Source organism: Chiroxiphia lanceolata, chromosome 5 (assembly GCF_009829145.1).
Source record: "Chiroxiphia lanceolata isolate bChiLan1 chromosome 5, bChiLan1.pri, whole genome shotgun sequence".
Taxonomy (NCBI): Eukaryota; Metazoa; Chordata; class Aves; order Passeriformes; family Pipridae; genus Chiroxiphia; species Chiroxiphia lanceolata.
The window spans coordinates 74,868,634-74,883,108 of record NC_045641.1 but is presented as its reverse complement, the minus strand read 5'-3'; the positions used below and the strand labels follow the sequence as shown (position 1 = coordinate 74,883,108).

General features: G+C 44.2%; 1 protein-coding gene across 3 annotated transcripts in view; it reads right to left on the bottom strand.

Moving 5' to 3' along the window:
* The window catches only part of FBLN1 (fibulin 1), a 61,539-nt gene extending 59,436 nt beyond the window's left edge, over nt 1-2,103 (bottom strand). The window contains exon 1 of one of the 3 annotated variants that reach the window (XM_032689401.1): nt 1,612-2,103. In XM_032689401.1, coding sequence (XP_032545292.1) covers nt 1,612-1,696 — 85 coding nt within the window. In that variant the 5' untranslated portion in view covers nt 1,697-2,103. The remainder of the gene's footprint in view (nt 1-1,611) is intronic. The other 2 variants (XM_032689402.1, XM_032689399.1) reach the window with 2 other exon arrangements.
* Nucleotides 2,104-14,475: the final 12,372 nt, after the last annotated feature.

The window sequence follows — 14,475 nt, the reverse complement described above, 5'->3', positions numbered from 1 at the left end:
ACCTCCACCCATATAGTTCTTACAAATTTACTGTTACAAAAGCACATGTAAAAATCATGATCTTAAAATAAAACTCATTCCACAAAGTCAGTGGAACATTTTTTTTTTATTACAACTATAAGCTCCCCCTGAATAGACATGTTTCCAGATGTTTAGTGAGTTAAAACTGTCTGTGCCTGTAGTACCAAGACATGCCAAAGACAGAGTTAGAGGATGAACTATTAATACACTGACTGGCCATGATGATGTAACTCATCTTCTTCAGTACTACTATCCAAGTACTGTACTGGTGAGTTCTAAGGTTATAGAAATTCTCAGTGAAATTAGAGTATTTGGGAATAAAAACCTGACATACCTTTTACTGCCAAATTTGGCTACACTTTGTGTTTAAATAAACTTTGAAAACCTAAACTTATTTATCTAATTACTTCTCAGTTTTCCAAGAAGCTGTCCAGTAACTAAGGTTAAATGTACAGAGATTACAAAGTAAATTTTTCCAGTGTTTTACAATAATGATGAATGCTAAAAATTACTGTGTCTGCACACTGTGACACAGCAAAGCCACAGTTTTGCTGATGTACTCTGTTGTCTGAGGGAAAGTAGGAGCTATTGGGGGATTCTGGAGGTAAATGCTGCTCTTCTAACCATCTCTAGACTGTCCCTCCCTCTTTAAAAGGAGTGGCTACAATCTCTTCATGAAATACAAGGCTAACTGTGACAAGTGCTCTGCTATCCGAAAATCTACGACTGAAAACACTGCAATAGTAACAAATAATTTACTTCCCTGGCTTTTGTCTGCCATTGTAAGGCCCAGGCCAGAGACCACGTGTTTCTGAGCATTTGCCTGGAGTGTAATCAAACCTCAGCACTGAATGGACTTCTCGGGGTTACTCGAATGGAAAAGCCACTTACCTGTTGGCTGTGACAAATTCATTATCGCCACGGGAGAAGTACTTTCTTTGTCATGTCCTACACATTAAGATTCGCGTGGGATTGCTACACTGAACTAAATCGGGTTCCTATCCTCTTTAGAGACAGCACTAAGAGATCAGGAGCAGAGCGCGCAGTGCGGGAGGGGAGTCACGGCCGGGATCCAGAGCCCGGCTTTCAAAAGCAACCACACCATTCACAACGTTCCACATTTGCTCTCCGTAAAGCCCGCATCCTTTGCTCCGCGATTCCCCCCGCTCCGCCGGGTTCCCGGCTCCCCGCCGCTGCCGTGTCCCGTGTCCCGGGCAGGGCAGGGATGACACCTCCGGCCGCTCCGCCTGCCCGCGACATGTCGCGACCGCAGGGACACCCTCCGGGCTGCACCAGCCGCCGGACCCGGGCTGGATCCCGGCGGGCGGATCCCGCCCGGTGCCCGCGGCACTGCCCGGCCCGGCGGAGCCCCGGCCCGAGCCCGCCCGGGGCTGCGGCACCGGCGGGGGCACCGCTGCTCGCCACGCCTTTCTGCTCGCTTGGACGTGGCAGCGGCGCTTTAAAGCCCGCCCGGGACCTCCAGGGGCACGGGGCTGGGGGACACCGGGGGGCAGCCCCGCCGCCCCATCCCCGGGATGCCGCAGCCGGGAGCGGGTCCCGGGCACGGCTGGGCTCGGCTCCCGCACTCACCTCGCGCCCGGAGCGGCGGCAGCATCGCCGGCAGCAGCAGCAGCACCAGCAGCAGCCGCGGCCGGGCCCCGCACAGGTCGCCCATCGCCAACCGCAGCTCCCCGCACTCGCTCCGAGCGGGGGCTTGGCTCTCCCGCCGCGTCCAGCCGGCTCCCCCTTCTCGCTCGCCGCCGCTGCCGAGGTTATCCCAGCCGCCCGAGACCGGCTGCAGAAGAGCTGCAGGAACCCCCCGCTCGGTGGGCTCGACAAAGATTTAATTCACCGCCCGCCCGGTTAATTACGAGCGCTCAGCGGGACGGAGCGGCCACCGCAGCGCGGACCCTGCTGCTGCCGATGCCCCGCCGCCCCCACACGCTCTGAGAGAGACTCCCTGGAGCTCGGAAAACTTTACAGATCCTCAGCGGGAACCTCGGGCCGGCGTGACTGATTCTGTGGAGGAGAAGTGCAGCGACTTCTCTCGGTGCCAAGTAGGAGAGAGCCACAAACAAAGGCAAAGCAAAGCAAAACAAAACAAAAGAAACCACCTAGCAGAGGTTTAACCTCTGCAGGGGAGATTTTCGACCCCCCTTCTTGGTCTTTCCGTGGATTTTACTCCTACACAGCTTTTGTCAATAAAACAGGATTTTAAAAAGGAGAGAGATTCTAGAATCTTTCAATGAAATTCAGGGGGGAAACCAAAAATCCCTTCTTCCCTCCCCCTCCTCTTAAGAAGTCAGGATGAGAATTCCAACCCAAATGAGGCAGTCAGCTCTGCTCTATCTCTCCCCTCCCTTCTTTTTTCTTCTTTTTTTTAACCTCTCTCTCTTATTTAAACAGAAACACAAACACTGATAGTGGTTGAAGCACCCAGCTGGCAATGCTGTTGCTGAGATCTTTAAGATAATGGAGGGGGGGGGGGGAATTATATTTGCAGGCAAATGCAGACGGAACCAAACAGAGAGTTCATCACCCCTCTATACTTTGCCCTCGGTTTTACTCAGACAAAGGGCTGGAAGTCAGAGTGTGTTTACTTGGAGGTTGTGCCACATGGACTCTGATTGGGCTGTTTCTCTTGTAACTACTCAATAATGCAACTTTTGAGTATCTCTCCTCAAAATGTCCACATGGGAAAAGTATTTAAGGCAGTAGAAGTTGAATGTGTGTGTTTGGTTCTACACCAGGTTATTTGCGCTTTTCTAACACAAGAACACAGATACAGCCAAGAGTCCCAGTGTCCCAGTGTCCTGGCTTCAGCCACCATCCCAAGTGATCACCAAAGGAAGAGCACAAACAAGGAAAACACATGATAATTTTCCCAACTACTCTCCCAGTCACTTGGAGTTTGGAGCGTTTCCTCAGTGAAATGTGCTTTCTGTGCACTTAGAGGCCCTCAGCAGATTTCTGCTCCAGGTATTTATCCTGTCTCCCCATGAGTTCTTGTAAAACTTCATCATCCACAATATCCTTTGCCAACAGGTTTCATGGATCTGCCATGCCCTAACTCAGTTTACAAGGATCTTACATCACTTACAGTGGGACCTTGCCAGTGTTTCATCCCGACTCCAAGCTCCTGGTTTTTTTTCCACATCAGGCTGCTGCAAGAGGCACCTAACAGAGATTACACCTTGCCTAAAATTTGTATCAGCCTAACTGAACTTAGTCCCCTCTATAGAAATTCTGGGTTCCATTCAACATTGCCCTATTTCACTTTACTTTAAAACCTCTCCTGATTGACTAAAGGTGGGTGGAAAGAAGTTCACCAGTGTGCCTAAAACAGTGTAAAGTCACACATAATAGCCTGTCCACACATGGAGTTCCCCTGATTAACACCATGTGTGGGCATTCTCACTCCAGAGTCAGAATTCCTTGTTCCCGTTTAGTTTGCCACCACAAGCTGTTTACCAGAAATGAAGCAAATTCAAGTAACTGTTTAAGAAGTATTTCTAGAAGCCATCATGACTGTGGCCATCTACAGATCTGACAGCAGGTTTTTCCTTGGTTCGGGGTGGGTCTTTTGCACAATATTAATACACATTTCCAGTGTAAATTGGCACTCTCACCTACAGTCAGATGGAGGGGCCTCGAGTCCATGTGATTCCAATTACTGACCCCAGGCTTTGTAGTGAGCTGAGCCGTGCACTTCAGCCTCAGCCCAGAGGTCCTGGGAGTCAGTGGAAAGCAAGGACTTACGGGAGGGGACATTTTGCATAACCACATTTTTTCTTACATCTATTTGCAAGGGCCCTGTAATCCTTTTGTGTAGCTTTTAAAACAAACAAATTCTTTAATGAGGATTTTATTTCTACTTCAGGAGAATAAAAATCATTTGCAGAAGCTCAGATTAATAAGCAATGACAGCGTAACAAATCATTGTGCAAGTCATTTCCAAGGGTCTTGTTGAGAGTAGATACACACAAGTAGACTGACAAGGAATTTAAAATTACTCTATCAAACCCAGCCATCTATGGCAGCAGGTTCACAGCTCTCATTTGGCTACTTAGGATTTCTTGAGATGAGCTGATTAAGCCTATGTAAGGACATGAACCTCTGTCTAAGGAACAAAGCTGCCCTGTAGTCCCAGCTGTTGTGCCTCCCAGCTCCTCTGCTTTAGTGCAGCTCCCAAATCCAGACTTTTTTTTTCCTCCACCCATCTGTCCTACAAGTTGAGCAAAAGAGAGGGAAATGAAATTGCTCTGGCTTCCCTGTTTTCAGGAAGAATGTTGCAAGGAGGAAAATGGATTCCCCTAGAAATAAAATCTAACTGTAGTTCCCAAAGGGAAACTCCTTGGGCCCTATGGCAAAAAATGAAGCCACGTATTGGCCCCTGTAATGGAAATGTGCTGCACTAAAGATGCATTAAAAAGGCCTCTTTCCATCTTAGCAGGAAGAATACATCACTGATGGCTACAGATACATAAGGATTAAGAAGATCCATGTGGATCTTATCATCTCCCACTGTAAATGCAGGACCCCTAACCTTACAGTAGGCAAATCCACGGCTACTGGAGTACAAATGAGCACTCAGCTCAGCTCCAAACTCCAGGATGTGCATGGGACCACCGACATTCGGCTTCATTCCTGGAGAAAACACTACCTGAATCTTCTCTGAACTAGAATAAAACCTCTGGCCAAAAGACATGGGGCAACAATTTCAAATATTGAAAGTTTCAGAAATCTTTCAGGTTTTACCATCTTAATATTGGAAATGGATTTTTAAGGATCCTGACTATCTTGCCTGCCCTTCTGAACAGTTTCAGCAGGTTTTCTGATTAAACTAGGACACATCTCTTCCAAAAAAAAAAAAAAAACCAAAAAAAAAACACCCAGAATTTTCAGAGATGGATTCATAGCAATCTTTGGTTACTTTTGAAACTGGGTACCAATAGTCCAAGCCACTTATGCCAGATGGGAAGCAATACAGAGGCTTGTATCCAAACCAGCGAATCTACCTGGGCTCTGTGTCTCAGATGCCTAAAGACTGCCAGAAGAGGCTTGGCTTATTTTATAGAGCATTCCTTGCACTGCCAGATTAATTTCTGAACATTTTTTCCCCTTTGCATAGATCAGTTAAATATTCCAGACAGGGACTCATAACCCTGAGTCCTTTTCAACAACGTTGCATGTTGAGTTTTTGCCCCTTTTGAAGTTGGTATCCATTTTTAAATGTTGCCTAAATTTTCTTTTCTTTCCTTTCCTGCCTGATTAAGGAAAATATATATAGCTATCTTGGACACTCAGAACACACACTGGTTTCCTATTAATATGGATAGGGTCTGCTTCTAAGACAAGGAGGAGTTTATTGGGGCATAAAGGAATGCTTTGATGATCCATGTCATTTCCCTTGTGGCATTACTTGTAGGATTCAGGAATAACTCAATCTGACATTCATGGGGCATTTCCTGCCTCCCCTTCTGGAGATGCATCCTCCCAGCCTCTCAGATCTCCCCCTCCCCATAAATTTCCTTTCCCCTTCTGGACTTCCTCATGTCCCTGCAGGGCAGAGCTCCTCTGAAGTGTGGACAGGCAAGGACCTGAGCCCTAGGAAGGCTGGGATCCTTGGGAAAAGCTGGAGAGCAGTGTGAGTCGTGCACACATGGGTTGGAGGGGACAGTGGCATCTGCCTTAGGCTCTGCCTGGGGCCTCCAAGAGCCCAGAGCAGCAGGGATCAGTGGTTGTTTTAGCTGCAGTCTCTCAAAGGGGGGCTCCCAAGTTTGGCAATCAGCATCTGCACCAAGGGTTATTTTCAACGTTCAAACAAAAATCAAATCTCATTATAAAGGAAAAGCCATCAATAAAGCAACTGGCTACTGTGCTAAAAGGCCACTTCCCCTCCTGACAGCCCTGGTAAATCTGAGCTCCATCCCTGTCAAGCAAAAATAATATCCAAGTATGTGACCAAATGATTTGTGGGCACCAGAAAACATACAAGTGAATATAAAACAGTTGTACCTGCCAGCTTAAAATCAGTTTTCTGTGCTTCTTCCTGAGCACTCAAGGTCTATTTCCTTCAGTGCTGTTTCTGTCCTGTTTTATGAATTTGCTGTAATATTTTACCTATCTTTTTCTGCAGTTCTAATAAAGCAAGAAGCCATCCCACCCATCTGCAGACAGCCCCAACCTGCCAGAAAACTTTTATCTTACCAGTAAAAACTGTGATTGTAACACAGGATAATGTAAGCAGACAGTGCAGAGAATATGAACACTGATAAAGCCCTGGGACAAATTCATGTGTCCTGGGTTTGCTCCTTCTCCCCCAGCTCCACAGACAGCCCTCTGTTTCTTTTCCTCAGTCTCAGTTTCTTTAACAGAGGTTCCCAAACTTTATTTACTCATGTACCACATCTTTTAGACTTTACTGCCTTGGGCTGTAATATCTCTGTCCCAGGGACCCAGGATCATCCTTGGTGGCCTGATTCTACAAACAGATGGTAATAATACCATTTACAGGGAGTGGGGCTTGCATTTACACAATGCTGACACAATTCTGAGCACTGGCTATGAGAGGGTACCTTAATAAACATTCGTTTAAAAGTTATTGCAGTGTAGCAAACTGTTCAAAAGAAAAATATTTTCTGGCACAATTACACAGAAACTGGTTGATATCTGGCATATGAGAAGTTGGTGGACACTGGCTCTTAACTGGATCAGAATCTCTTTGGAGAGCTGCAAAAGGGAAAGTAAATAGATTAGCCCTATTAAATGAAGGCAGTGGGTTAAGCTGTTCCATGCTCCATGTGTCCTGTGGTTTCCAGGTCTCAGGGCAGCCAGGTTCATTTGTATATATTCCATCATTAGCCACAGCCTGTGGGGATGGGGAGGCTGGCTCCGAGTCTTTGAAGAAGAGCTGTAACATACTCCAAATTTTGGATAAAATTGAGTTTTCTGTCTGTCAGGGACTACTCTGACACTCCTTTCTTACCTCCTGGCTGAGCTCTGGAAGCAAAGGAAGCAACAGAGTTTAGGTTCCAGCTAAAAGAACTCAAACCAACCCGCCCTGTACTACCCTCATTTGAGCTCCATGAAATTCAACAAGGTACATAAGAGTGAGCTGTTACAGATTAGCAACCCCGAGCCATTGCCTTCCCATGAATGTGGTATGAAGTCATTTAGGCCAATTTTAGCTTAACTTCTATTTCCCCTGTCCCAAAGCAGCATCCTATATAGCCTATATCACAATAACATCAGTGTTCAGAATAGCTCCCACATTTCCTCCAAACTCAGAAATGTACTGGCAGGCACCTTTCCAGCTGAACAGCAGATAGAGACATTTGCTTTGGTAGTTACTCCATAATTTGTACTCTACTTCTGAAATGTTCCACAAACACACAGGCCAGGCATTATGAAGATCTAACTTGTGCATGTCAGTAATAGCTGCACTGCAAGTCAGAAAACAGGATCCTTTCAAGTAGGTGTATTTTGGAGTAACAGAAATTGTGTCTTGACTCTCCTCCAGCAGATAGCTCATATGAAAAGCATTTGCAGAATCACTACCATGAATCCAGAAAAAGAAGTGTCTTTCTTTGTAGCTTTCTCTTTTTCCCTCAGTTTATGCAATATTCTGTATTTAATCACTCTGCTAAAGACGAGTGAAGCCCTGGCTCTACGGAAATCACTGGCAAGAGTCCCACTGACTTCAGTGGGGCCAACACTGCTGTTAACTCTTCCCTCTGAGGGAAATCCAGAGTGCCTGAGGAACGGGCCTGCCTCTGCTGAGACCACAGCCCAGACTGCTCACAACTTCAGCTGACCCCGTGCAATCACTGAGGCTGTTATTCTTGAGAATTCGCCAAATCCTTAAGACAAAACCAGAGTCATAAATTATCCCCAAACTTTTACCCTGGAGTAAAACAAACCTTCTCGTTTTATAAATGAAGGCACCTATGCAGACTCCCATCTTTCAGTGGTTTCACTGATAGTTCTGCTTTCACACAAGTTAAAAAAAATGATTATCAGTTTCAGAAAGAAACTCATGCTTCTTAAATGAACACTGATGGAATGTTTTGCCTCCAGGTTCGATGTTTCACTATAAATACACTAAAATATATAACACTTGGTGAAATATTGGTTGCTAAGTCTTTGTAGCTGCTTTTCTTTGGAACTCGGAAGGTTTCACAGTAGATGTTCAAGTCCTGTTGTTCTGATCCTAAGTGGCAGAAATTGGACTGTTTGCTCTGAAGCAGCAAAGCTAAGAATAGCTTTAACTTTGCAAGGAGCTGCCACTGAAGAAACTGGTAATATTTCTGTTGGAGTGCTGTAGGACTTGTTCCCATGGGATGCTATGTAGCCTGATTTCAATATAGCCAAACACTTCATCAGTTTTTAAAAGTCTTATTAACTTCACTGGGATTACTCACACACCTTAATTTATGTGTGCCCTTAAATTCTTTACTGGACTGGGTTATATAAAGCATCCTAAACAGAAAAGCTCACTCGTGCCTTTCATTTTCCAAAATATATGTTGGGAACTGTAGCCTTTCACTATGATTTCTCAAGCCAGCATTTGCCAGATTCCACCATGGCTCAAAAGAATCTTTTTCACACACATGCTGCTCATGCCTCCTCCTGTATTTTCTGACAGCTCCCAGAATTCCAGGTCCCTTTCACTCCACTGCCCGTCACAGTGAGCTGTTTCCTTTTTTAGAAGAACCAGCCTTGCTAGAAATGTCCCTAAATTCTCTTCTGGTTTGCTGTTATGTTCCTAGCACCAGAATTCACACTGGAGCTCCTGAAGTTTTCACTGCCAGATTTCTCTCCAACTCAGTACTGGGGAAGAGGACTTGAATAATAACTTCGGTGTTGCTTTCATAGGTCTAACCCTTAGATTTTCCCAAAAAAAAAGAAATTTTTCCCTGTATATTCTGAGTTTATTTCTTCTGTGAAGCAGGCATTGACTGTTGTTCTTAAAGAGCTGTCACGGTGTTGAATTTTTCTTCAGAACTCACAGAGAACAGACACAAGAGCGTGTTTGTATCTCAGGAAAGCTGATCCCATATTCATTTTCTTCATGAGTGAAGCCCCAGGAGCAGGGACTTCCAGCAGACTCCAGGCAAACACACTGTCACACCACCAGGACTGCTCCCTGGGTTTCAGCTGCATGTCTGCTCCAGCCGTGGCTCCATCAGCTGGAATCACTCCTGTCTCTGGTTCCAGGGACATCACCTGTTCTCTCCTGGAGGACCTGGCACTGTGGAGTGCCAGCTGGAAAACCAGACCCCCAGAGATGGCCTCCATGTAAACAGCATCTAATAATTGTAGTAATGGTCTACAAAACAGCCTGCAGAACTCCTTTCATCTGTTCTCCTCACACTCCCTGGCCCCTTCTTAAACAACATACTTATTATTTGCCTTAGACAGGAGTTAAAACACTCGAGTTTTCAGCTGTCAAAGTTGCCAACAGCTTCCCACCAGACTGAGGGCTTTTGAGATGGAAGATTAACTAGGGATCTTTTTTGCTCTTAAGGGCAAGTTTGCTCTTAAGAGCACAGCCAGGAGAGAAATGAGACTTAATTGTGTGTGTGATTTTATAAGGTCCTCACTGTTAACCCAGCAGGATGGCAAGGTCAAAAAAGCACTTCTCAGGAGGATCTTGTCAGCCTTTATACTGCTTTAAGCATGGGCTTTTCCCAGCTTACTGGAAATATTCACAGCATTTCCTGACGTTTTGCCTCACCGTTATGTCCTACATGGCCCTTCCATCCACACATAGAATGACAGGGGAATGTCAAACTGCCTCACCCTAAAATCTTTTTTTTTTTGGGTAGAACCTAGAGAAAACTGTCCTCTCTATGAACAGCCATCTACTAAGTTTCCATTTAAGAGACAGCCAAAGAAAAACATGTAATTTGTATTTCTCCTCCACCTCAGACTGTTGTTTTATTTATTTAATACTTGCTGTTGTTCTTCGGGGGGTTTGCCCCTTTTTTCTCCTTTACAGTCATTTTGGTGATTGCTTCTGCTGTCATGGACCCACTGTACTCCAGGGTTACACTCTGCTTTTGTGGCACACTGACTAACAGAGTCACTTTAAGGTTGCTTTGTTCTGTTTAAAGTTTCGTTTACAATCTCTTTCTTGTTAACAGACAACATTTACATCAGCCTGCAGCAATTTCAAGCTCTGCATTATGAGCACTGGAGAACCAGAACACACACACAATGATTTCTGTCTCTGTCTGCCCCAGGGGACGCTCCTCAGAATTTATATATTTTTTTTTTAAATTTGTTTAGAATACGAGAAAATGCTCAGGCAATGTGAGTTTGTCTGGCTCTCTTTTTACTGAGTTTGTGCTAATTTTGGCTTTGGCATTCCCGTGTGCCACCCAGGTTGTATTTTATTTGGAGGCATTTTCACGGAGCTCCTCTCTACTTCAGAGGACTCAAACAAAAGTCAAAGGCAGAGATGTTTTTTCCCCATTTCCTTTGCAATGTGGGACTGGAGCTGTCACTGGAGCATGTATACTTATACTTAGACACTGAATTGTTTAGGCACTCCTATTTATCCCAGGAACAGGGTATGTATTTTCTGGGACAAACACAACCACCTTCTCTTTTGCCCCTAATACATATGAAAAGCACCCATAATTACTTGTGAAACACCACAAAAATGCCAAGTTTGAGCATGTGCTTCCTTGCTTGTTTGTGTATTTATGTATATATGCATATGATTTTATGCTGGCCTGGTTCTTGGATCAACAAATCCCCAGTTCCAGCTGAAATGCATGGCAGGTTAAGGTTCAGTGTCTCTCAAAACGAAGAATTCTTGTTTAAAAGACCATTTGTACGCTTCAGCATGTGAGATGGTTTTGCCTCTACACTCCTGCACTCCAGCCATCATTTCAGGGAAAGACAGAACAGATACAGAGTCTAAAAAGTCATCCATGGCATGAAGAAAAGCAGAAGTGATATCATAACCAGAAAGCCAAGGGAAACATAAATATCTATATGTCAAGATTCTCAACTGTGTAAATCCTCATGGCTCCACTCATTTAATCAAAACTGTGCCAATTTACAACAGAAGGAGTTTGCCAGCTCTTGGAAAAGAAGGAGGTGCAGTATCCCACACATTTCTATATGTAGGATAGGAAGTTTATTAAAGTGTCTTCAAAGATATTCTAGTTCAGCTCGTTATCAAAAAAAGAGAAAAATAAAAAGTCTTTTAAAGTGTTGAAACTTGGAGAAATACCAATCCCTGTAAAGTCAGACCTTTAACACATCATGGTATAAAGCACTACACTGAGCTGTAATACTTAAAAGTATTTGACACTGCTTGTAAAATCATATATAGGACTTGGATTTAAAGTTCTTTCTGTTATTACATTTCCTGTCTCCTTTTTTTATGCCTTTTTTTTTTCTTCTTCTTCCAGAGTAAAAACTTCTCAAAGCCTCTGCTTCAAATAAAAGAAAATCTGGTCCCAGATGTCACTAATTGGGAGCAGGTTGGCAGAGGGATTTACACAGAGATGCCTGAAGTTACGATTCAGCCTGTGGGATCTGACAACAGCCTGTTTCACGGGGCTTTTTCATTTCAGTTGTATGATAATAAGCTTTAACTGGTACCCAGCAAAGCACAGAGGATACATTTAAGCAGGAAAATTCCATCAATACAGGTCTTTCTAAATGCTCTCAGTGTCTGCAATGTACCAAGTAAATATCTCCTTTCTAGCCAGGGATTTGACAGAGGCACAGATCGAAAAAGGAACACATTAATCTTTTGTTTCTTAACATCTGATGTATAAAAACGAAATTTAAATTGAGAGAGTTGAATGTCTTTCAGCAGATCATTAGTTACAGAACATTTTAACATTAATTTTCTGTAAGAAATACGGTATTTGGAGAGGGAGGGAGGAGGAGTAAAGGGAATTGTGGTTAGTTATGATGTAGATTTGGGGTTGCTGCTGGGATCAGCAGGAATTTTGCCATGGATTTTGAGGGTCGAAGGATCGAGCTAAGGACATTACAGCTGCACTGAATGAACCAACAGCAACACTTCCTGCCCACGGGGTTAAAACAGGCCAGACCTGATTGGAAATCTAGTCTTCAAAAAAAGAAAAACCCCATCAAATTACAAAGAATCAAGGCAGTTCTGCACACTTACACACAAGCTCAGTCCAGAGACCACTGAGGTCAACCAACAATTCCTGCCCCGTTTCAGCTGGTTGGAATTGCCTGATAGGGCTCATTGTCTGCTCATTATTTCACTGAGCAAGAGATTCCCATTAGAATGTTCCATTAGAATGTTCCATTAGAAATGTTTACTTCACATTTACAAGGCTTTTCCCCTCCACTCCAATGTACCAGTGTAATTGCACATGTAAATTCTGGCATGACAGGGTGCTGTGAGCTCTCTTATCCATGGCCCTGTGTTCCATTAGTCATTAACACTGGTGCTAATTGTGAGGAAGACACAAAACCACTGAGGGTTTTCCTCCATTGGCTTTGCATTGTGACTATGTAAGAACTGGGTCCATTGAAGTCCATGGCAAAATTCTCCTTATTTCATGGGGAAAAGGATCCAATCTCAGTTATGTGAAACATTTTTTGTAGTGGAGATGACCTTAGACATACTTTGTCCTTCAAATAAAAGGAAAACTAGCAGGCAGTTGATATGCACACATTTACTAAATAACTGTATAGTTAGTACTTCAGGGTGGCTTTTATAAATGGTTTAGTTCTTTTCACTCTTACTTTCACGGTATTGTGAATATTAAGATCCACATCATGCAGTTGGGATACACTGGTTCTGAAAATACGAGTTTTAAATGATGAGATCCCATTTTCTCTTTCAGGATCCCTTTTTGTCACTGGTTCCACAGCTCATTGTAATTATTCTGATATGTGACACTGGAGACTGACCCCCTTTCCTGCTAGTCTTTGACATGCTGGGATGGATTGTGGGAGCCAGGCAACACCTGGGCATTGAGGAAGGTGTATCCCTTTGGAAGCCTCTCAAAGGAAGGGGAGATGGAACTTAAAATCTAATTTCAACAAAAATCGAGTTCTTTACTTAAAATCAACATAAATTTTGCACTGGCAGCTGCACCTGAATTATAACATGGAGTCATCTTTGTGTTGTTTTCAAACAATCTGTAGTTCTTCTGTTCATTTAATCCCTGGTTTCTGTACTGGGTCCATATAAAGTCTCCAAACAGAGGAGCTCAGGGGGCTTAACAATGTCTGTGAAATGGGGAAAAGCAAACTGCCATCTTCTCCTGGCAGTTGTGCAGAACAGGCAGGTGAGGACACCAAGTTTTTGCCAGTCTCTTACAGGATATTTCCAGATCTCAGAGAAAGTGTCCAAAGCACCCTTTCAAGCTCAGAATTATTCAATATTTAGTGAGGAATGCTGGGCCTGGCTTTGTGGCATCCCCTGTGCTCCAAGCATTACTGTAATTACTGTTAGTTACAAGCCATACATTAAGTTCATTAGGGAGATTAAATGCAAACACTGAGATTGCTGTGAGGATGCAAATCAACGTTGTAGCACTTTTACTATTCTCTCAATCTTCCAGAAGCACAAAGTGAAGAAGAAAGAGACTTTAACATCTCAAAACTGTAAACATCTTAAAAGCAAACGTTTTTGTTTGCACCTGCCGTGCCTCCTTTCAGACAGCCAGTTTGGCTTCCCAGAGAGGAACAGGGCAAAGGAGTCTGCTGTGCTGAGCAGGTGCAGCTCTCAGGCTGCATTCAGGTCATATTCCAAAGTACCCACACGGGCACAGGTCTCCAACCTGCCCCGTGGGGCTGCAGAAAACAAGGAAATGCAACTTCTCCTCCAGAGTAAAATTGTCACTCATTGCTCCTAAACCAGCCATTTGTAACCACTTGAGAATCTAAATTTCAAACAGATTTGCCCAGCCCCTCTGATGGACTAAGGGCAATTTCTAAACAAGACGAGAAAGATAACATAGTGGAGCTCTTCTGGCAATTTGCCTGAGTCCAAACACGTGGCAAGACAGCAATGGTTTGGTTGTGTCAAGAGTGGCATCTGTTACTTCAGGAAACAAACCTAGAATTTAAACCCAAGTGTAACTCTGAGGTACCTGAGCAGTGCTCTGACTGGAACAGGGGCACCTGCTCACAGGAATGAACGGAGGCCCCACACACAGGACCTGAGGCACTGTCTGAGGACTGAACTCACATGCTGAAAGAACAAATTCTAGATGCCATCCAGCACAGTGGCTCCCAGCATTATTTATTAGAGCTAGAGGAGGGGGAAAATTGAAATAACAAAATTCGGATCTACGCTGCTTGTCTTTTTAGAACTGAGTCTTGGATGCACTGACGTTGGGAGCAAAATCCTCAGGGAGCTTTCCCTTCTTCACTACAAACTTCAGAAATACCCTTATTCCAACTCAAAAATTCTGAATTTTTCACCTTATTATTTACCAG